This window comes from Podarcis vaucheri (genome assembly GCF_965113315.1).
Source record: "Podarcis vaucheri genome assembly, chromosome: 10".
NCBI lineage: Eukaryota > Metazoa > Chordata > Lepidosauria > Squamata > Lacertidae > Podarcis > Podarcis vaucheri.
Window position 1 is genome coordinate 74,004,812 of NC_138748.1, and position 23,035 is coordinate 74,027,846.

A 23,035-nucleotide genomic window follows, 5' to 3' on the forward strand; every position below is an offset into this window, starting at 1 on the left:
ACAGGCCACAACAGGTGAGCCTGGTGTAATCCCAGCCAGTAAGCCCTCTTTCCGCCTTCCCCAAATATTTGCTCTTCTGAGCCGCTGGCATCTCCTTGTCCTCCTCTCCTGATCGCTCTGCTTCATTTCAGCGATGAAATGGCCTCTTCCCCGAACCAGATATATTGTTGATTTAGTTAAATTTGTCTTCTGCTTGGCCAGCTGAGGTTGTGCCTCCTGAACACTGGAAAGACACTTGCGGGGTTAGGTTTTATGAGAAATCTTTGGATGGGTTGGAAAAGGCAAAGACTGGACTATGACACTCGGGCTTATTGTTTGTGTCACAAAAGGGCAGAGCATTCAAAAATGGATTTTGGATCAAGTTTGGCATCTTGGGGGGGGGCAACAGACATAACGGGTTGTCTGTGCCAACCCCTTTTGGCTAAGAAAAATATCCACACCTGATTTATATCTGGCTTAATAGCCGTTGTGCCAAGGAATCCTGGGGAATCCTGTGGATCTCTAACTGAACTGAGACACACAGGATTCTTTGGGGGAAGCTATGCCAGCCTCTTCCATGCTCCTTGCAAAAAGGAACCTAGAGTGATAAGTTATAAACTGCCCAGAGGAAGGATTCCAGGAAGAGCGGTGGATTCTCCTTCGCTGAACACTTTTAAGCAGTGGTTGGATGGATACCTGTCGTGTAAGATCTAGCTGAGATTCCTACATTGCAGGGGATCTGTTCCATTCCGGAAGTAAGCTCCAAAACCAAAGCGTTCCAAAACCAAGGCGCGGTTTCCCATAGAAGGTAATGCAAAACGGATTAATCCGTTCCAGACTTTTAAAAACCACCCCTAAAACAGCAATTTAACATGAATTTTTACTATCTAACGAGACCATCGATCCATAAAACGAACACAAGAAACAATGTACTGCAGACACACAATCAATTCATCAGGAGCTGAACTGGGTTCCACACAGTCACAAAAACAAAACAAAAAAGAGCCACAAAAACAAAAACGCAAAATAAATAGTAAAAACAGACAGACCTTAGCCTAACACTCAAAACGGAGTATGTTCGGCTGCTGAAAAAGAGTTTGCAAACCGGAACACTTACTTCCGGGTTCACAATGTTTGGGTTCCAAGTCATTTGAGTACCAAGGCGTTTGAGAACCGTGGTACCACTGTACATCCTCCCAGCCCTGTGAATGCTAGAAATTGCAGTGGGGGCCCATTTCTGGCCATTTTCCCTTCGTCCTCCCTGGCATGAGAACTGAGGACAAGAAAGGGGGCAGGAACATAAGCCAGAAACGCCAAGCCTCCCCCCTCGAAAAAATGTGCTGCCCACCATGCCGCTCACACCCAGCCATATAGTTTTATTACGCTTTGGATTTCTCTCTCTAGTCTCTGCCAGCCGGTGCCTCAGTTTCCCCAGTGGCATCGCTGCCCAGCCTACATCTCCGGTGCCCAGACCGAGCCGAAGCACCTCTGCCCGTCTCTCTACTTCAGGCCTGCGGCAGCCAAGCTGCTCAGCCGGTTGAGGGGCTGCAGCCACGAAGGCGTCTCTTGCTGCCAGAGTCCGTAGCTCCTGCTGTCCATCCAAGGCAGGAGGTCCAAATCCGTCTCGGAGGGCCTGAGCTCTCGGCTGTGCCGGCGGGACATCTTGGAGAGACGCCCTTTGCACCGGGCGCAAACCAGGGGGGCAGGCATGTCGTAGAACAGCGCTGAGGGGCAGAGGACAGGGAAGCAGGTGAAGGAAGCGGGAGGGCTCAGATCGCACCGCAAAGGCGCCCCTGCAAGGTGGAATTAAGGGGCAGGCATGAGACCACCCCAAGCACTGGGGCCCATATATATATGCCCTCCTCACCGCTCCAAACTGTGGAACTGGCACTGCTGTGGGTGCCTCATAATCCCCATCCTCCCTTTGCAAGCAGCTACACTTTGGAACACACTGCCCATTGACACCGCTTTTTGGCACCAAGTAAAATTTTTGTCAAGTTGAGTTATTGCTTAAAAATGAAAAAAAAATATATAGAAAACTACTAAAAACATTACACCCCAAAATTTTCAGTAACCCCCCCCCCAAATTTTCAATAATAAAAGTAAAAAAACCAAGCTGACCTAAAAAAATAATAACTCAGCTGCTGATTTCATGTATGCTAGTTTCATCACTGTTGAATATTTTAATTGGCGGTAATAATCAGACTGAGGTTTTCTACAACCAAGCGGGCTGTAAATTTCATAAGGTAAATAAAACGTATTAGCAGCCTCTGGGCAATGCAGTTTTATCCCACAGAGGAGGGCTAATAAAATTGTGGCTATAGGTGGTCACAGAAGATCTGGTCTGACGGGCCTTAGTCTGAGCAAGGGAGTCAGCGTGGACTAGTGGTTAGAGTGCCAGACTAGGACCTGGGAGAGACTTGGGTTCAAATCCCCCCTCAGCCCTGAAGCTTTCACTGGGTGTGCTGGGGCCAATCACTGCCTGTGCGCCTAACCCATCTCCCAGGGCTGTTGTGGGAATGAAATGAGGACTAGGTCCTGAGATAACAGGGTTCAAATTCTCACTTGACCCTAAACTCACAGGGGGGGGGTAGTGTCCCTGGGGGACGGTACCTGCCATCTCTCAGTCTAAGTTACTTTACAGAGTTGCTGGGAGGGTTAAATGAGGAGGGAGAGAAAACCACTTATGCCCTCTTGTGGAAAAGGCAGGATATGGATGCAATAAGCAATTAAATAAGAAGCAAAATGCTTCCTTCTGTTAACAATCCCACATCTAGAAGCACTAATCTGAATTAAGGTAATGGTAAAGGACCCCTGAGAGTTAAGTCCAGTCATGAACAACTCTGGTATTGTGGCGCTCATCTCACATTACTGGCCGAGGGAGCCAACGTTTGTCCAAACCAGAGCAGCGCACGGAAATGCTGTTTACCTTCCCGCCGGAGCGGTACCTATTTATCTACTTACACTTTGACGTGCTTTCAAACTGCTAGGTTGGCAGGAGCAGGGACCGAGCAATGGGAGCTCATCCCATCGCGGGGATTCGAACCGCCGACCTTCTGATCAGCAAGCCCAAGAGGCTCAATGGTTTAGACCACAGCACCACCTCGCATCCCGCATTAATCAGTGCCAAATGGTTAAACCTGCCCTGCCTGGGGGCTCCAGCTCCAGCTCCTTGCAGTGCTGAGAGTGGGAGTTTCTGGTGCCTAGTTAGGAAAAGGAATTCCTTCTTCCTCTCCAGAGGATTCTGGCACCTCTTTTCTCTCTCAGCAGTTCCTCTTCTGGAGCAGGCATCCCCAATCTTCGGCCCTCCAGATGTTTTGGCCTACAACTCCCATGATCCCTAGCTAACAGGACCAGTGGTCAGAGATGATGGGAATTGTAGTCCAAAATATCTGGAGGGCTGAAGGTTGGGGGTGCCTGTTCTGGAATCTCCATCCTATCTGCGGCTACAGCTGCTCCATTAAAATTGAAGCAGCCTCTTGGCTCAGCTGGGGTGGCTTCAGAGTTTGTGAGCTGCCAGTAAAAAGGTAAAGGTAAAGGACCCCTGGACAGTTAGGTCCAGTCAAAGGCAACTATGGGGTTGCGGCACTAATCTCGCTTTCAGGCCAAGGGAGCTGGCATTTGTCCACAGACAGCTTTCCAGGTCATGTGGCCAGCAGGACTAAACCGCTTCTTGCGCAACAGAACACTGTGACAGAAGCCAGAGTGAGCACAGAAATGCCCTTTATCTTCCCACCGCAACGGTGCCTATTTATCTACTTGCACTGGTGTGCTTTCAAACTGCTAGGTTGGGAGGAGCTGGGACAGAGCAATGGGAGTTCGCCCCGTCGCAGGGATTCAAACTGCCTACGTTCCCATCGGCAAGCCCAAGAGGCTCAGTGCTTTAGACCACAGTGCCACCCGGGTTCCTGTAGCTGCCAGTGGCCCCCTTTGAAAAGAGACAACTTGGCCTCTGAACTGCACGCACTGGTAACTTCCAGGCTGGGCTACTGCAATACCATTTACGTGGGACTGCCCTTGAAGACACCTCGGAAACTTCAGCCATCCCAAAATGCAGCAGCCAGATTCCTGTCTGGGGTTCTCATATGAGCCCCATTGTAAAACAGCTGCGCTGGTTGGGGGTTCATTTCCAGGCCCAATTCAAGGGCTTTGTGTTGGTGTTTAAAGCTTCAAATGACTCAGGCTGCAAATACAGTGGTACCTTGGTAAACAACAGCTTGGCATCCAAACAAATCAGCTCCCAAATACTGCAAAGCTTGGATGTGAGTGTTCCAGTTTGCAAACGTTTTTTGGAAGCCGACTGAGTGCAGGAAGCTCTTGCAGCCAATCGGAAGCTGCGCCTTGATTTTCGAACGGTTTCGGGAGTCGAACGGACTCCCAGAACAGATTAAGTTTGAGAACCAAGGTAGCGCTGTATCTGAAAGGCCACCTCCTTCACTACAGGCCTTTTCGGGTGCTGGGATTGGCAGAGGTGGGGGGCTCTTGATGGTTCCTCCACCCTCAGAGACTTGGGGTTGGCGTCCCGGGGGCAGAGGGCTTTCTCTGTTGTGACCCCTAAACTGTGGGCCTCCCTCCCCACAGAGGTTTGCCTGACACCTTCATTACTCTGCTTCCATCCCATAGCGGAGACGCACCTCTTTCGCCACTCAAGGTACATGTCCTTAGGGACCTGCCTTCGTTTTATGGCTGGAGGTTGTTTTAATCTGATTTTAACATTGCGCTTTAATGCCTTAACTCGTGCTGGCAATAAATAAATTCATAGCGATAATAATAGCTGCTCCCTCCCGATGTTGCAGGACTCCAGCTGCCTGCATCCTTTACCATTTGCTGTGCTGGCTGGGAATTATAGCGCAACACAGCTGGAGGGCACCCGGTTGGGGAAAGGCTCCTCTGCACCCAGAGCCATTTACTTTGACCCTCATCCCCAGCAGATCCTGAGGGCCTTTGCCATGGCACACACCTGCTCCACTTTGGAGACAGAGACTTGAGTGTCTGTCCCACTGCTTCCTCCCTCTGACTCTGCACATCTGGAATTTGCAGGGGCTCAGTGGCATCTCATGGCAGGTGAGGGCTGGCTATTGGCAGAAATAAGCACTTTTTTGAGGGGGGAAAATTGCTTACCTTTAATGTCACTGGACAGAGCCGAGAGTTCGTCATTGTAATCTCCCTGAAAGGACACCCTGTCAGGGAAGGAGACAAAATGCAACACAAGGATGTGGCTTAAGAAATTTGGAATGTGCCTCAAAGCTCTGTGTTATGTCTTAGGAATGCTTTCCTTTTAACGTTCTTATGTCACATATGTATACATTATCATATTACATTACAGGGCATATTATAGTATAATTTCCAACATGTATACAAAGTTTATATACCAAATTTATGTACCTAAAGAAAGAAAAAACAAAGACATAAAGCTATTTCAAAATAATATTTGTACCAACACTACAGACGTCCTATCAATCTCGTTGCATTTTCTTTTTTTCTTTTTTTACAAATGAAAGTATTCTTATTATTGTATATTTCTTTACACTTTATCTAATACATTCCTATACAGTGGTGCCTCGCAAGACGAAATTAATTCATTCCGCAAGTTTTTTCTTCTTGCGAGTTTTTCGTCTTACGAAGCACGGTTTCCCATACGAATGCATTGAAAATCAATTAATGCGTTCCTAGGGAAACCGCCTTCAGACCAGGTCCGGGGACAGTCTGTCCCCCGACCTCTTCTGAAGGCTGGGGGGGGGGACAAGGGCTTTTCTTGCCACCCCCAGCCTTCAGAAGGCTGTTCTGAAGGCTGGTGGTGGGAAGAAAAGCCCTTCTTCCCACCTCCCGCCCCGCAAGCTCCGGGGACAGGAGGGCTTTGCTGCCAACCGCCAGCATTTTAAAAGCCCCTGCTGTCCCGGGGCGATTTTAAAATGCTGGCGGGCGGGAGCGAAGTCTCTGCTGTCCCGGGGAGATTTTAAAATGCTGGGCGTCGGGAGCGAACGCTTCGCTGCCGACCCCCATCATTTTAAAATCTCCCCGGGACAGCAGAGAAGTCTCTGGACCTCTTCTGAAGGCGGGCGGGGGGTGAAAGTCTTTGCTCCCCCCCCCCGCCTGCCTTCAAAAGCCGTCCGCGATAGCGGGAAGAGCTTCCCTGCTATGCCGGACTGCTTTTAAAATGCTGGCGGTGGGGAGCAAAGCCTTTCGGCCCCCGCCGGCCTTCCTGGACCTCTTCTGAAGGCCGGAGGGGGGGGGAAAGGCTTTGCTCCCCACCACCAGCATTTAAAAGAGGTCCCCGGAGATTTCCCTATGGGCTTTCGTCTTGCGAAGCAAGTCCATAGGGAAATTCATCTTGCGAAGCGCCTCCAAAACAGAAAACCCTTTCGTCTTGCGGGTTTTCCGTCTTGCGAGGCATTCGTCTTGCGGGGTACCACTGTATCAATATGTACCCTTGATCTTCTTTCTCAACTCGGTTTCTCTCCAACGTCAGTCAATTGACAGTTGACGTTGTTTTAGGAATGCTAATAATAATAACAATTTAAAAATATTATTATTACACTCTGGGCAGCTCCCAACAGAATATTAATTAGAATAAAACTTCAAACATTAAAAGCTTCCCTAAACAGGGATAGTTAATCTGCGGAACTCACTCCCACAGAAGGCATAAAAAGAGGCCGCCAATGGCCCACCCTGTTCTCACAGTTGCCAACTGGGTGCCCATCATGGGAAACCAGCAAGCAAGAATTGAGCACAAGAACAACTCTTTGTTAGTATATAGTTCCATCCCACCGTTAGGACAGACATGTGGAGCTGTTCTATGCCACATGTCTGTTTACTTCCAGCACGGTCTGCTGGGAACTTCTGTTGTATATAGCTTTTGCTATACTGTTGTTTGCTTGGACACGAAGGGAAGCAGACATGCTGTAAACTATGCTGAATAAAATGCTCTAAATATGCTTACATATGTCTCTGTCTGCTACTTCCATTGTGAAGATTTATTCACTTTGCTGATAAGAGCGTGCTCAGTCTCTAAAGGTTTCTGAGGCTCAAGTCCCTGATTGATGCTGTTCCAAGAACTGGAGTTCACCCGGCTGCCGGCCGGTGGCTGGAACCAGTTGGGGGCCTGCCAATTGCCCCCGTCTCCCCAGACACATCCCAATACTCTTTCCCCTCCTGTGGTTTCCAACAACTGGATTCAGAAGTGTCGCTGCCTCCCTCCATGAATCCTTTTTTAAAGCCATCTCAGTTTGTGGCCACCACTGCCTCCTGTGGCCGTGAGTTCCATCGTTTAACTATGTGTTGCATAGAATCCTAAAACTGTAGAGTTGGAAGGGACCCCAGGGGTCATCTAGTCCAACCCCCTGCAATGCAGAAATCACAACCAAAGCATCCACCGCTAAAGCAACCTCTTTGCCTTTAAAGCTCATTCCACTTTCCCAACCATCGCACAGCACAGAGTGGACTTTGCCGTTCTGGGGTGATCCCTGCTTGTCTGTTTTCTGCCCCTCCAGCCCAGAGCTGCCGTTTCCTCCCCACTGACCTGGGCAGCCGCCTCCCACCCCCAGGCTAGCCCCAGGCAGAGGAAGAGGAGCCCTGCCCAGTCTCATTGCCTGCCAACCATTCCTGGGGCACCTTTTGATGTGCCAAAAATGTGCCCTTGAGCCTACAAGAAAACGCTCCAGCCATTGCGCCATAGAGCACTGGGAAGTGCCTGTTAGGACATGAAGAGACAGATCCAAATTATCATTATTATAATTATCATTATTATTTACCATATATACTTGAGTATAAGCCAACTTTTTCAGCACATTTTTTATGCTGAAAAGGCCCCCCTTGGCTTTTACTCTAGTGAGGGTCCTTTGGGGCTGCTCCTTCCTCCTCCACCGCCTTTGCCGCTGTTGGTGGCGGCGGAGGAGCAGCCCAAAAGCAGCTCTTTTGGGCTGCTTGTGCTTCCTCCGCCACTGCCGCCACCACCAGGTTTGTGGTGTGGTGCACTGGCATATACTCGAATCAATAAGTGTTTCCAGTTTTCTGTGCTAAAATTAGGTGCCTCGGCTTATATTTGTGTTAGCTTATACTCGAGTATATATGGTATTAACTTTGCATGCCGCCCCCTTCATATGTAGATCTCAGGCCAGTTCACGGGCCTCTCCTCCTCCTTTAAAGGTCTTTATGCAGAGGGTTAAACCACAGTGCCTTGCTGATCAGAAGGTCAGCAGTTCAAATCCCCGCGACGGGGTGAGCTCCCATTGCTCAATCCCTGCTCCTGCCAACCTAGCAGTTCGAAAGCACGTCAAAGTGCAAGTAGATAAATAGGTACCACTCTGGCAGGAAGGTAAACGGCGTTTCCGTGCGCTGCTCTGGTTCTCCAGAAGCGGCTTAGTCATGCTGACCCATGACCCGGAAGCTGTACGCTGGCTCCCTCGGCCAATAAAGCGAGATGAGCGCCGCAACCCCAGAGTTGGCCACAACTGGACCTAATGGTCAGGGGTCCCTTTACCTTTACCTATGCAGAGGTTGGGTGGCCCTCTGTCAGGGATCCTTTCGCTGTGGTTCCTGCATTGCAGGGGGTTGGACTGGATTACCTTGGGGGATCCCTTCCCAACCTACGGTTCTATGATTCATTGGAGGTTTTCCAAAACTCCTTCAAACTACAACACTCCTCCCCAGGATGAAATAAATGGTGGCCATCAACTTGGAGGGCTTTTAAAGAGGATGAGACAAATTCATGGAGTCATGGTGGCTATGCTCTGCAGCCAGCGCTTCCGGACCCCAGAGGGGAGAGTTGCCCTTGTGTTCAAATCCTGCTTGCTGCTTTCCACGATGGGCATCTGCCTGGCCACTTGGGAGAACAGGAGGCTGGACCAGACCGGCCTGACTCAGACGGCTGTTCTGATGTTCTTAGATTAACTCAGGTTGGGCAGCTGCCTGCCTGCGATGATTTCTGCTGCGAATCCTGAATTTTATGGGGTTGAGCTAAATGACCCTCCCAGCTCTACAATTTTGCGTCTGTTGGTAATGAGCCACATGAAATAAGTCCAGGCCACTTACTTCCTCTTGCCTTTGTCCTTCGGGGGGCTTTTCGAGATGTGGGCGAGGGCACCCGTCACCTTCTTGCCGGCTTTCTTCATTGCGCTCCTTCCCCGGGTCGCCCTGTCCACGTACTGAGGCCATAATGGGGGGGGGGGGGGAGAGAGAGAGAAAGAGAAAACCAGAGAGGCTGCTGTGAATCCAAGGCACCCCCTGTTCCCCCCTGGCTGCCCCCCCCCCCAGTTCATTTATTTATAACAAATATCTGTATGACGCTCTGTCATAAAAATGCATATCAAAGCCATTTGCAGCAAACATAATGCAAAACCCTGCCAAAGTTACAAACAAGCACCAATTAGCCATCCTTCAAATTATTATTTTCGGGCGTTTAATTTTACAGTATTAGATTCGAATGGATTGTTGAATATTGCCTTGTTTAATATAAGTGGTTTAAAATAAATAAAATCACTTTGAAATATATTGTGACTTTTCACACTGGATCAGATTGTTAATGTTTTGTGCTTTATTATGTTTTTATATGTTTGGAAGCTGGGGTCTATATTATATTATTATTATTATTATTATTATTATTATTATTATTATTATCCCCACTTGGAGGAGGTGGCTCACTGGCACAGTCACTGCCTCTCAGCCAAACCCTCACAGGGTTCTTTTGGGGATTACCGTATTTTTCGCACCATAGGGCGCACCGGACCATAGGGCGCACCCAGTTTTTAGGGGGGGAATTCAAGAAAAAAAATCTTTTTACCCCCCACAGCCCCAAAGAGCAGCGTACAGGCTGCACACAACCTCTCCCTGCTGGAGGGGTTGCGTGCAGCTATGGATCAAGCCAAGGCAGCGAGCGGGATGGATCCCGCTCGCTGTTTTGGCTTCCCCTTTAGCCCCGTGCAGCCTCTCCTTGGCGGAGGGGCTGCACAGGGCTTTCCTGGCTTTACAGGGAGGTGGGGGGATTCCCTCACCTCTCCCAAAAGCCCGCAGAAGCCGTGCAAACCCTTTAAAGAGATCGCGGCTTCTCCTGGCTTTCCTGGGAGGTGGGGGGATTCCCCCACCTCCCGCAAAACCGGCAGAAGCCGCACGCCTTTTAAAAGGGCTGCACGGCTTCTCCTGGCTTTCCTGGGAGGCGGGGGGATTCCCCCGCCTCCTGCAAAACCAGGCTCCCCCCCCCCGCCAGCCTTCTAGACAAGTCGGGGGACAGCGGCAAAGGCGCGCCGCGCCCCTGCCGCTGTCCCCCGAGTTTGCGGGGCTGGCGACGGGGAGGAGCAGGCTTCTCCCCCCGCCAGCCTTCTAGCCAAGTCGGGGGACAGCGGCAAAGGCGCGCCGCGCCCCTGCCGCTGTCCCCCGAGTTTGCGGGGCTGGCGACGGGGAGGGGCAGGCTTCTCCCCCCGCCAGCCTTCTAGCCAAGTCGGGGGACAGCGGCAAAGGCGCGCCGCGCCCCTGCCGCTGTCCCCCGAGTTTGCGGGGCTGGCGATGGGGAGGAGCAGGCTTCTCCCCCCGCCAGCCTTCTAGCCAAGTCGGGGGACAGCGGCAAAGGTGCGCTGCGCCCCTGCCGCTGTCCCCCGAGTTTGCGGGGCTGGCGACGGGGAGGAGCAGGCTTCTCCCCCTGCCAGCCTTCTAGCCAAGTCGGGGGACAGCGACAAAGGCGCGCTGCGCCCCTGCCGCTGTCCCCCGAGTTTGCGGGGCTGGCGACGGGGAGGAGCATGCTCCCCCCCCGCCAGCCTTCTAACCAAGTCGGGGGACAGCGGCAAAGGCGCGTTGCGCCTCTCCCGCTGTCCCCCGAGCTTGTGGGGCTGGCGACGGGGAGGAGCATGCTCCCCCCCGTCAGCCTTCTAACCAAGTCGGGGGACAGCGGCAAAGGCGCGCTGCGCCTCTCCCGCTGTCCCCCGAGTTTGCGGGGCTGGCGACGGGGAGGAGCATGCTCCCCCCCCCGCCAGCCTTCTAACCAAGTCGGGGGACAGCGGCAAAGGCGCGTTGCGCCTCTCCCGCTGTCCCCCGAGCTTGTGGGGCTGGCGACGGGGAGGAGCAGGCTTCTCCCCCCCGCCAGCCTTCCAACCAAGTCGGGGAAAGCGGGAAAGGTGCGCTGCGCCTCTCCTGCTGTCCCCCGAGTTTGTGGGGCTGGCGACGGGGCTCTCCTGAAGCCTGGAGAGCGAGAGGGGTCGGTGCGCACCAACCCCTCTCACTCTCCAGGCTTCAGCGAAAGCCTGCATTCGCCCCATAGGACGCACACACATTTCCCCTTCATTTTTGGAGGGGAAAAAGTGCGTCCTATAGTGCGAAAAATACGGTAAATGAGAAACAGGAAAACTATGTAATATCTTTTCTGCATTTGCAAGAACCTGATTTTTCTTAGTGTGGCAGCTTTGGAACTCCCAGCCTCTTGACAGCAAGCAGGCGCCTTCAATGCGCTCTTTCTGGCGCCCACTAAAAGCAGCTTCTCTTTAGACCAAGATGCCAAGAAGGCCGGCGTGAATTCTAGCCTGTTTCAGTAGAGGCAGTGACCATTTTTGGTGCGTCTGATATGTGCATGACTGCCCACACACACAACATGCTAAACCCTGAAGCGACCCAAAAATGTCACAAAAAGGGGCCAAATGGGCCAGTGGAGGAACAGGGAGTTTGCAGGTTTCTTCAGTGGTGTTTAAAATATACACTCTTTCACTTAAATGTATCTGAATGTAACCCCCACATAAATGGGGGTTTGCCTGTATTTTAACTTTCTGTACGTTTTAAAGTATTGTCGTAAATTTTTTCCGGGTTTATCTTTTTGTAACCTGCTTTTTGTAACCCACCCCTTACAATCAAGTGGTGTAGAAATTGTAATATAATATAATATAATATAATATAATATAATATAATATAATAGTGTTAGCAACCTTGAGCTCCTCAGAGAAAAGAAAGGGAGTGAAAACGCAAATGAAAGACATGAATAATGCATCGCCCAAAGACAAAAAATTCACGCGGAGAGCTTGGACAGCCCAATAAGGCAGCCAAACTTTCTGCAGCCCTGTGCTGCCATTTTTCCCTGAGTGACCTCTCTGTTTGACTTGCCCCAGCAGAGTGTTGGGAAGATTCCTAACCACCAGCAGCAGCAACTTTGTTCAGCTGCTGGCGATGGTGACCCCACATCCACCCACAAGATGCCCTGACACCCCCACATGGGGCCAGAGCAAGAACTGTGGGAATGTTGAGGGTGGCAGGGGAGGATATATTGTTTATTAATATCCTTCCTAACTTGCACTAGCAAGTTCCTTCACTTAGCAGAGTTACATTCCCCTTTTTACATGCACAGCAGATAGCTGGTTGCAGGCTCGTGTGAGCCTCTCACTGTTATACAATTCAGTCTGTCTCAGATTAAATTATACGTTTCTGGTAAGCTCCCTTGAATCACTCGTAAAAGAATAAAGACGCCACAATCTTATTCAAAGTCAATAAAAGAAGTTTACTCACATCAGTTCACAGTTGGATTCCTGAAGGCAGAGTTAGTTACAAATATGTACATGTGGATCTGCCCCATATGGGGGAATAATCCCAGTGCTTCTGCTAACTGAGAGCTAGCAGAGCAGTCCTAGCTAAAAGCTGCTCAAATGAAGAACAAAGTCAAAAAAAAAAAAGAAGAAGAAGAAGAAGAGGGAAGGGTGCTGTGTGACTAATCCTTTTGGCCCCACCCACCTTCTATTACATACAAAAGGAAGGATGCTCAAGCCAGGAAGAACAGGAACTTTCAACTGGCTGGACCAAACATCCCCTGGCATGTCTTCTCTAGCATTGCAAGGAATGTTGCACAGTGGTACCTCAGGTTAAGTACTTAATTCGTTCCTGAGGTCCGTTCTTAACCGGAAACTGTTCTTAACCTGAAGCACCACTTTAGCTAATGGGGCCTCCTGCTGCGCCTGCGCCGCTGGAGCACGATTTCAGTTCTCATCCTGAAGCAAAGTTCTTAACCCGAGGTACTATTTCTAGGTCAGCGGAGTCTGTAACCTGAAGTGTATGTAACCTGAAGCGTATGTAACCCGAGGTACCACTGTACTTGACTGCCTCTCATGGATCACATCCCACAAGAACCGCCTCTGCCAAGACCTCGGACCGCGTCCCTCCCTGTGCTGGAGTTTGCGAGAAGAGCAGCCCCCTTACCTCCCCGGAGGAGCTGCTGGAGGGGCTGCTGCCACTGGGGACCAAGCTGTGGCGGATGCGAATGTTGGGGTCCTTGGTGGTGATGGAGAGGCCTTTCTGCAGGATCTCGGCCAGGCGGCTCCACAGGGCAAAGACGGCGTGGGGGTGCTCCTGGTGCAACTGCAGGTAGTAGACCTTCCCCGTCACAGTCTGAACGCGCAGGATGCGCTGGGCTTCATCGTGGACGGACAGGCGGACGTAGCGCAGGGGGAGCAGCCTGGGGCAAAGCGGCGGAGGCAGTCAGGATATGGGCGCTGCTGGGCGGGGGAGGCTCAGAAACAGTGTGGTGCAGTGGTTAGGGTGCTGAATTAGGACATGAAGTGCCGTATTTACGTATAAGCTGAACAAGCCATAGCTTACGGCCCCACTCTCTTGGGGGCCCCCAAAAAAATTAAACAGAAAAAACCTGGGTGTACATTTCCAAAATAGAAGATAAAAAACTAATAAAATAAAACCTACATACAACAGTGTCTTGTGTTGTGTAGCCTCCTAGGATGTAAATCATGGGCACCGCCTGCTAGCCTGCTCCCTAAAATATTCCTTGGTTTTCTCCTGCTCTGCCTCTCTGCCTAAGCTACCTCACTATTGAGTGATATAAAAGGTAAAAGTAAAGGGACCCCTGACCCTTAGGTCCAGTCGTGACCGACTCTGGGGTTGCGGCGCTCATCTCGCTTTACTGGCTGAGGGAGCCGGTGTACAGCTTCCGGTTCATGTGGCCAGCAGGACTAAGCCACTTCTGGTGAACCAGAGCAGCGCACGGAAATGCCGTTTACCTTCCCCTCTGCAGCAGTACCTAGTTATCTACTTGCACTTTGACGTGCTTTGGGACAGCTAAGTTGGCAGGAGCAGGGACCGAGCAACAGGAGCTCACCCCGTTGTGGGGATTCGAACCACTGATCTTCTAATCGGCAAGTCCTAGGCTCTGTGGTTTAACCCACAGTGCCACCCGCATCCCATTAGATAGCTATTAGGTCCATCAATTGCCATATAGCATATATTCAACACAAAAACAGTGACCATTTGTCACAAAGGACAGCTGGACGTATCAAGGGCCCCATTACCTTCAGGAGCTAAGGGCCTAAATCCGGCACATGAAAGAGACCAGGTTTCGAATCCCCCCTCAGTTGTGAAGCTCACCTCGGGCCAGACTCTGCCTCTCTGCCTAAGCTACCTCACTATTGAGTGTTATAGAATGAAATAAATGCAACCTTTTTCATCCATCCCTTTTGAAGGGGGGGATAATGAACGAATTCCTATGCCCTACAAATAACGAAGAGATGCATTTTATATACTGTATTTTTTGCACCATAACACTCACTTTTGTCCTCCTAGAAAGTAAGGGGAAATGTCTGTGCGTGTTATGGAGGGAATGCCTAAAGGAGCAAAGTGGGAGAGGAGAGGAGCCTTCTCCTCTTATACCCCTTCTTCATTATTAGCAGCATCCTTCTCCACACACCCCACGCGTGTTCCTTCTCCCCTTAAACCCCTCTTCTTCATTATTAGCAGCATCCTTCTCCACCCACCCCACGTGTGTTCCTTCTCCCCTTAAATCCCTCTTCTTCATTATTAGCAGCATCCTTCTCCACCCACCCCACACGTGTTCCTTCTCCCCTTAAACCCCTCTTCTTCATTATTAGCAGCATCCTTCTCCACCAGTGGCGTAGCGTGGGGGGTGCAAGGGGTGCCGGCCGCACCGGGCGCAACATCTGGGGGGGGCGCTCGCCACCTCCGGAGCCGCCGAAGAGCCTCGGGCGCAGGCTGTAGCAGAGCCCCATGTCTCGCGGAACCGACGAGCTGGCAGCGGCTCTCAGAGTTCGCCGCAGTCCCCACGCGTCAGGGCCACGGAGGGCACGCCAGGCAGCCCCTCCTCACAGCCCCGCCGCCGCTGCAGCTGCTGGGCCACGTTGCATTTTCCTCGCCTCTCTGCCCTCCTCCTCCGGGCAAGTGGCGTCGTTTGGGCGGCAGCGCCAGCGGCAACTCGCCTCAGATCACCTGACGCGACAGGTTAGGGGTTAGGGGGCGCAAATTACTTGCCTTGCCCCGGGTTAGGGGGCGCAAATTACTTGCCTTGCCCCGGGTGCTGACAACCCACGCTACGCCGCTGTTCTCCACACACCCCACGCGTGTTCCTTCTCCCCTTAAACCCCTCTTCTTCATTATTAGCAGCATCCTTCTCCACACACCCCACGTGTGTTCCTTCTCCCCTTAAACCCCTCTTCTTCATTATTAGCAGCATCCTTCTCCACACACCCCACGCGTGTTCCTTCTCCCCTTAAACCCCTCTTCTTCATTATTAGCAGCATCCTTCTCCACACACCCCACGTGTGTTCCTTCTCCCCTTAAACCCCTCTTCTTCATTATTAGCAGCATCCTTCTCCACACACCCCACGCGTGCTCCTTGTCCCTTCAGTGCTTTTCCTTCCCTCCTCACTTAGAATATTTTTTTCTTGTTTTCCTCCTCTAAAAACTATGTGCGTGTTATGGTCTGGTGCGTGTTATAGAGCGAAAAATACGGTAAAAGGGTACATTCTACTCATGTAAAAACACACTGATTCCCAGACCATCCACAGGCCAGATTGAGAAGGTGATTAGGCCGCATCTGGCCCTGGACCTTAGGTTGCCTACCCCGTGCTGGACTACAGTGGTACCTCAGGTTAAGTACTTAATCCGTTCCGGAGGTCCGTTCTTAACCTGAAACTGTTCTTAACCTGAAGCACCACTTTAGCTAATGGAGCCTCCCGCTGCTGCTGCACCACCGGAGCACGATTTCTGTTCTCATCCTGAAGCAAAGTTCTTAACCTGAGGTACTATTTCTGGGTGAGCGGAGTCTGTAACCTGAAGTGTCTGTAACCTGAAGCATCTGTAACCCGAGGTACCACTGTATACCAAAAGATCCCTTTTCTGCACTTTACCTGGTCAGCTCTAGAGGGGGGCGCCTTAAAGCCTTGCTGTGGCTCCTCCGGATCGGGACCCTGTGACGCCCCATCAGCAAGACGTTGGGGAGGGGCAGGCAGGGGTCCGAGGAAGTCACTCCCATGGTCACGATGGTGGGCGAATTCGTGATGTCCACCCATTTCCCCTTCTTGGTCACCTGTCGAATAAAAGCAAGCACCCCCGACCCAAATCACAAGTTGGAAGGGGACACTCCAGGGGCCATCTAGTCCAACCCCCTGCAATGCAGGAATCTCAACTGAAGCATCCCTGGAGGGTGGCCATCTGAACTGGAAAACCACCCGGGGGGGGGAAGGGGGAGCTACCTGGATGAAGTTGCTCTCAAAGACCGCCGAGTTGGGGAACAGGTTGTAATCCGGGGAGCGGACCAGCTGGCACAGTAAGCCCCCTTCCAGGCCCAGCTCCTCCCCAGCACTGTGCTTGCGAGCCAAGGCCCCTCTAGACATGGGCACTCAGGGGGGGTGAGCATGCCTCGGGGGGGCCTCCGTTGCCACTCTCGGCCCTCCCTGGCCCAGCCAGCCAGCAGCAGCCGGGCTCCTCTGCTGCCCCAGCATCAGCGATGACACCCTGCAGAGGGGCGGGGCTACCTGGCTCAAGCTGTGATGTCACACTGGCCAGTGGGGAGGGGGCTGTTCCTGGGAGGGGGCAGTTGCTGCCCAGCAGAGGCATCAGCAACACAGCTGGGGTGTTGTGTGTGTGTGAATTTCTGTTCCTTTTCGCCATTCTGGAAGTAAGCTTCTGGGTAGCACAGAATGCTTCTTCCATCACAAACATTCACGGGAGTTTTCCATACCTGTCCTCTAGGAGGAGGAGCACCTCAGCTTTCTTCTTAAGGCATATTTTGAAATCAGTCACACTACCTTCACAAAACCAAAAGCCCTTTCCAGCAAGTGGGGCATAGCTGTGAATGTTTCCCTTTTTTAAAGGGAAATGCCCTTATTCCGAATAGCATTCCTCGCAAGAAAAGGGAAAAGTTGACAGCTATGAAGTAGGGGGTGACAGGGGGAGCTTTTTCAAGCACCCCGTTTCCCTGCTCCCCAAAAAATTCCCTTCCCACAAATAAAGAGCTCGTATTTTGAGTTTTATATATGTTTATTTAAAAAGAGTTGCCATTTATTGAAGGAATCGCGAACATTCCCTTTCAGGAGAGGCCAGCTCAACAGGCTTAAAATGTCCATCCTTCTTTCTTCGGAGAGGGAGGCGCAGCGAAGAAATTAGGATACAGCTTTCTGCTTTTCCAGCAAGATCAGAAGATCCAGGAGGTGGTTTGCACCACAAAAAGGCACCCCTGAACCACTCACCCCAAGGCTAGAATTTCCCCAAGTCTGTCCTTAAAAATACTTTTAGCTGTTTCCATTGAAACTCTTAGCAGCTGCCACCAGGGGGCATTGGAGAGCCCTTCCTTTGCAGCTGCCTTTGCTCCTTCCAGACCAAATAGCATCCTTTTTGGGGTGTCTTCGTAAACTACAGATATAAAAAGCACAGGGATTTTGTTTGAAGCACCTGAAGGAGGGCAGGGCAGCCTGGCAACACCAGGGGCAGGTCTCTTTCTCTTCTCACGCCCCCGCCCAGCCCCTGGGGTTGCCTTGCCCACAGCGGTCCTCCCTTGCAGGGGACGAGTTAGGGACCCCCTCCCGCAATATAATAATGATCCACAGTCCAGCAGGCGTCTTCCACCAACTGCTGCTTGCAGGTGGGCTGGCGACAGCATGGCTAAACCTTGGGGTAAGCAGACAGATTCCTAGCAGACTTTCACAGGATGAGAACGCAGATCCATTATTGCGCCGAAGAACAGGGGGAAATGTTTCTATGAAGGGAGCCCAGAATTTTGCTCGGGGTGCCCAATCCTGCGCCCCAATTTCGCCAAATCAAGCCATTTTGTGTTCGGAAAAGGCTATGAAGCAGAAGAAGTCAGCCATATTCTTGGCTCCAAGTCACTAGTCCTCAGTGTTCTTCTCCATGTCCCGCAGCAGAAGATCAATAGGCGTCCCTTTTGCAGAGTCTCGGCTTGCTGTGGGGCTGAGGGCAACGTCTCCATATCGATCCACAGGGGTTCCAACACCTGCCCCACAAATCTCCAAATTAACAGGGTGCAGAGGTTTTCCCAAGTGGGGGCACCTTCCTTCCCCAGGCCAGCCGGGCTTCTGCTGCCAGCCCCCTCTTTCGCCAGGTCAGGTTGGCAAAGGCACATACAAACCCAGCCCCATCCACGTTAAGCCCATCCCTCAAAAAAACCCCACATAATCCGTGTCATTTTGGTTTGCCGCCAGCGAAGCCCCTCGGCTCATGCGTAGGGGCCAATCCCTTTGCTTGTCCTGAGCTTGTCGTCCCCCGAGAGGCCTGGGGGGGCTCCGTCCGCTAGGCTGCCGCCCTCCGATTCGACCCAGCGGCCGGGGAGGCAGGGGTCCAGCCCTTGGGGGGGCATCAGGTCTCCCAGGAAGCCCATCAGCCCGAAGAGCAGAGACAGAAGAGACAGTACCAGGCCCAGGAGGTAGATCTTCACCACCCACTGCATGGTGATGGCGGGCACAGATCCGGGACTTGCTCCTGAGAAGAACAGAACACACCCTTGAGTGGCTGCAACTCACACCTCTGATTTTGGCCACAGAAGCCCCACCTTTCCCCTATTATCTTATTTGCTGCACTTAAAACTCAACTTTTCCTCCAGGCTCAAGGTACCTTACATGGTTCTCCTCCCTGAAGCCCTACAACAACCCTTTGAGGTAGGGTAAGGCTGAGAGAGGGCAGTGGATGACACACACCCCCAAGGTCACCAAAAGAGCTTCTCATACCCTTGGCTTCCATTGGTGAAAGCCACCTGGGTGTTTTTCTTCCTAAGAGATCTTTATATCTCGTCCAAACATTATATAGAGATTTTCTAATAACACTGGTACCTCGGGATGCGAACAGGATCAGTTCCAGAGCCCAGTTCACATCCCGAATGGAATGCAAGATGTGACGGCATGTCTGCGTGTGTGCGGGTCGTGTTTCACCACTTCCGCGCATGCGTGTAACGTCATTTTGAGCATCTGTGCATGTGCGAGCAGCGAAACCTGGAAGTAACGTGCTCTGTTATTTCCGGGTTGCCGCGGAGCGCAACTTGAACGCGCTCAACCCGAAGCGCATTCAACTCGAGTTATGACTGTATATGATTTTTAAAACCTTTGCGAGCCTTTATCTTGTCGTACCATAAATATGCATGCCAACCAAATATGTTGTCAAATCCCTCCAAATCCAGCACATCAACATTGTCTAATTGAATCCATTCTTTCATCCAGCAGAAAGCTGCCGCTTCAAAATATATCTGCAGGTCTGGCAGGGAGAATCCCCCTCTTTCTTTAGTTACCATTAAGAACTTTTATTTAATTCTGGGGTTTTTTCCCTGCCAGATAAATTTAGACAATGCTTTCTGCCATTCTTTTAAACACGTAACATTGTCAATAATTGGTATGGCTTGAAATAGAAACAACATATTTGGCAATGGGGGTGGCATTTGAAGCCTGCTCTCTCCCACGTACCTGATATAATAATAATAATAATAATAATAATAATAATAATAATAATAATAATAATTTATACCCCGCCCTCGCCAGCCAGAGCTGGGCTCAGGGCTGCTAACATCAGTAAAATTACAGTAAAAACATAATGGGGGTGGGCGGGACTCAATTTAAAATACAGATTAAAATAGAATTTAAAATGCAGCCTCATTTTAAAAGTAGCCGATAGATCAAAACTGTAAGGGGAGGGAAACATAAGGGTCAGACTGAGTCCAAACCGAAGGCCAGGCGGAACAGCTCTGTCTTGCAGGCCCTGCGGAAAGATGTCAAGTCTTGCAAGGCCCTAGTCTTTTGTGTCAGAGCATTCCACCAAGTCGGGGCCAGTACTGAAAAGGTCCTGGCCCTAGTTGAGACCAATCTAACCACCTTGCGACTTGGGCCTCCAAAATGTTGTCATTTGTGAACCTTAAGGTCCTCCACGGGGCACACCAGGAGAGGCAGTCCCTAATAATAATAATAATAATAATAATAATAATAATAATAATAATATGCAGCCTGCCTGGGTTTCTCCAGCCACTCTATGAGGCTTCCAGCACAATATAAAAATATAAAATGCCATAAATCATCCAACATTTAACAGAAAAAACTTCCCTATAAAGAGCTGCCTTCAGATGTCTTCTAAAAGTCAGATAGCTGTTTATCTGTTAGACATGCAAATAATAACAAGGGAATTTTATATTTCATAGTTAAACTATATAACGCACTGGCTCTCAGAGGCAGCTTTAGATTCAACCCCAACACACCATTCGCAGGCCTCTCAGATTAATCATTTAGCCTTCTCAATATCAAATGCATTTATTTTATTTGTTTCCCAGAATTCATAAACCGCTTCACTGTAAAAACTGAGGAAGCCTCGGTGAGGTTTGCAGAAAGATAAGGAAAACAAAGGGGAAAGATTACAATGTGTTAAAACGTGCAAAACAAATCAAAACACTACACCCGGTTAAAATCTGGATCAGCATCTCTAAGAAAGAAGGCTTTCAGCAGGCGCTGGAAAGAATCTGGGGAAGGCGCCTGTTGGTATCCATAGGCCGGGAGTTCCAAAGGGTACATACACAGTGACGGAGGCCTCTCCAATGTGGAAGGGGGGTGATGTGGCTCCTGGGGAAGGGCCAGGCTGAAGCAGTTTTGGGGGCATGGGTGGGGGGCAAGACCATCTCGCAAGTAAACTCTGAGCTCAGGTCTCAGATGCTGACAATGCCTACTTAGCCCAGAAATGGAAGCAAGAAGAAATTCCGACGAAAGAAGAATGGCAGACAAAATTAATGGACTATGCAGAATAAAATGACAGGAAGGATTCGAAACCTGCGGGACCAGAGATTTACAGAAGATTGGAAGAAGTATACGAACTATTTGAAGAGCAACTGTAATCAACAAATTACCCTAGAAGGACTACAAGAAGTTTTGTAAGGAGAAATGTATGAAGCATTGCAAAGTAGAGAAAGAATAGAGATGTTGGTTATGAGTTAAATGTAATTGTGGAAGTAAGAAAGGTATATTTAGTGAATAGATTGGAAATTTTTCAGATGTGACTGATGGAAGTCAAAAAAGCTGGTATAAGATATGAAAGTATGTTTAATTACTGTTGAAAATATGTCAAAAAACTAATAAAAAATTATATATTAAAAAATAGATGCTGACAATGCCTCACTCCCGTCAGCAATGCTAAGAGTTGAAGGGGACCTCTGAGGGTCATCCAGTCCAACCCCCGGCAATGCAGGGATCTCAGCTAGAGAATCTGCTCTGAAACTACGTGGGACTGTGCAGATGGCCCCAGTGGGGCTCAGACCCTCCCTGGCTCTCTTTCCCCACTCCTCCACGTGCCTCAGTTTCCCCAAGAGCAGGCTCCGACTGGCCTACGCAGCTGCCCACCAGCCGCCGCCTCTGGCGAAAGGAAGGGGAGCCCCACTCTGCACATAGGAGGACCCCCAAAGAGAGCCAGAGGGCAGCCTGCGAGGCCCACTTCCTAGAAGCAGGGCTGGGACTGCCACTTAGCCATCAGGGCAATAGCAAGGAACTGGGGCCAAGCTGCCTCTCAGGCTCACCTTTCTCGCAGGATTGCGGTGGGGATTCAATGAAGACTAAGACCAGGGTTCAAATCCCGCCCAGCCAAGTTCAGCCATAAGCTCACTGGACGGGAACTTGAAGGCCAGTGCCTTACTGTCTCTCCTACCCTTACTTCGCAGGGTTCTTGGGAATTAAAGGAGGCGGGAGGGGAACCACGTAAGCCGTACCTTGAGCTCCTCTGAGGAAAGGGTGGGATAGAAGACCAATAAATTAAATGACTTTGAAGGGCCCGAAGGAACGGGAGGCGCTCTGCACGTGCTCCGGAACGCATGACTCCTGTTGCAAGCGCTTCAACTAGCAAGTCTCCCAGATATAGCAATTAAAGCGGAGCAGGAGGAGCAGATTTCAGCCCATACACCCCCCAAAATGTTGAAGTAGGCAAGCAGGAACTGGAAGGCGAACCTCCCTGCCTGGACCGAAAAACAACCCATGTTACTAAACCAGGCTACCCCGGAGCATGTGCAGAGTCCCTCTGAGCTGACGGTTCGCCCCGGATCCCGTCGGACCGCGGGTGGTTAGTCGTGCGTGTGGGGGGGGGGCGGGGGACGACTGTCTTCTCCGACCCGGGCTCCGTCTGGGAGGGCGCGGACGACCCTGCAGGGTTTCCCAGGTGCCCGGGGCGCCATTCCCAGCCCGTCCCGTTGGCGATGGGCCCGGGACCCTTCGACGGGCAGAGGCTCCCCGACCCATGGCGTCCCTTCTTCCCAGTGGGGGGAAGAGGCTCAGTGCAGCCCCGACCCCTCTTCCCCGAACGACCCCAACCGATGGACGGGACGGAGGGTGGGGGAACAACTTACCGGATCTCCTTCTCTTCCTCTCCCGGTAGCGGCGACGCGCAGCCCGTCCGCCGGCCACGCGTCCTCCTCTTATGGCTCCTCCGACGGGGCGGCGCTGACTCCGCCCCGCCCGGAAGGGAAGCTTTGTTGGACGGGGCGGCCGTGGGAACTGGCGTCGCGGGGCCGATCCAGGGTCTCGGAGCGCATCGCCCGGCCCCACCCCTCCTGAAAGCTCGGGGCGGGGAGGGAGCGTGGGGAGGGGCTCCCTGCTGCCTTTGCACGACTCCCCCTCCCCCCCCCCGATGGCTGTACACGCCTTGCACGTGCCACACGCCCGGGCTGTGCAGAGGCCGCCCTCTCCCCCCCCACCCCCCCAGCCCCTGCAGTGACCTCTCACCCACTGGGCTCTTGGCCAGAGAAGGGGGGGCTAGCCCCGTCGGACACGCCGCCTCCCCCCCCCCCCGCGACCCGCCATCTCCGAAGATGCCTCGACTTCTGCACCGCTTG

At 51.5% G+C, this 23,035-nt stretch overlaps 1 protein-coding gene and 1 long non-coding RNA gene across 4 annotated transcripts; both read right to left on the reverse strand.

The window, feature by feature from the left end:
• Positions 1-1,335: 1,335 nt before the first annotated feature.
• On the reverse strand, positions 1,336-16,692 carry LOC309541394 (Golgi-associated RAB2 interactor protein 1A-like). 3 transcript variants are annotated; one of them, XM_082239227.1, is made up of 6 exons: positions 16,434-16,686; positions 16,089-16,267; positions 13,138-13,393; positions 9,010-9,122; positions 5,101-5,159; positions 1,336-1,772 (listed from the first exon to the last, which is right to left on the reverse strand). In XM_082239227.1, the coding sequence occupies exons 1-6, from the start codon at positions 16,572-16,574 to the stop codon at positions 1,480-1,482; spliced, it is 1,041 nt and encodes a 346-aa protein (XP_082095353.1). In that variant the 5' UTR covers positions 16,575-16,686; the 3' UTR covers positions 1,336-1,479. The 3 variants fall into 3 exon arrangements, with proteins under 3 accessions (XP_082095353.1, XP_082095354.1, XP_082095355.1); XM_082239228.1 differs by having other exon boundaries at positions 1,336-1,703; positions 16,434-16,684; XM_082239229.1 differs by lacking the exon at positions 16,089-16,267 and having other exon boundaries at positions 16,434-16,692.
• A 509-nt stretch (positions 16,693-17,201) lies between these two features.
• Positions 17,202-22,737, reverse strand: LOC309541474. Its single transcript, XR_014223728.1, has 2 exons — positions 22,550-22,737; positions 17,202-18,675 (listed from the first exon to the last, which is right to left on the reverse strand). It is a non-coding gene; the product is annotated as an uncharacterized lncRNA (long non-coding RNA).
• Between the last annotated feature and the right edge of the window lie 298 nt (positions 22,738-23,035).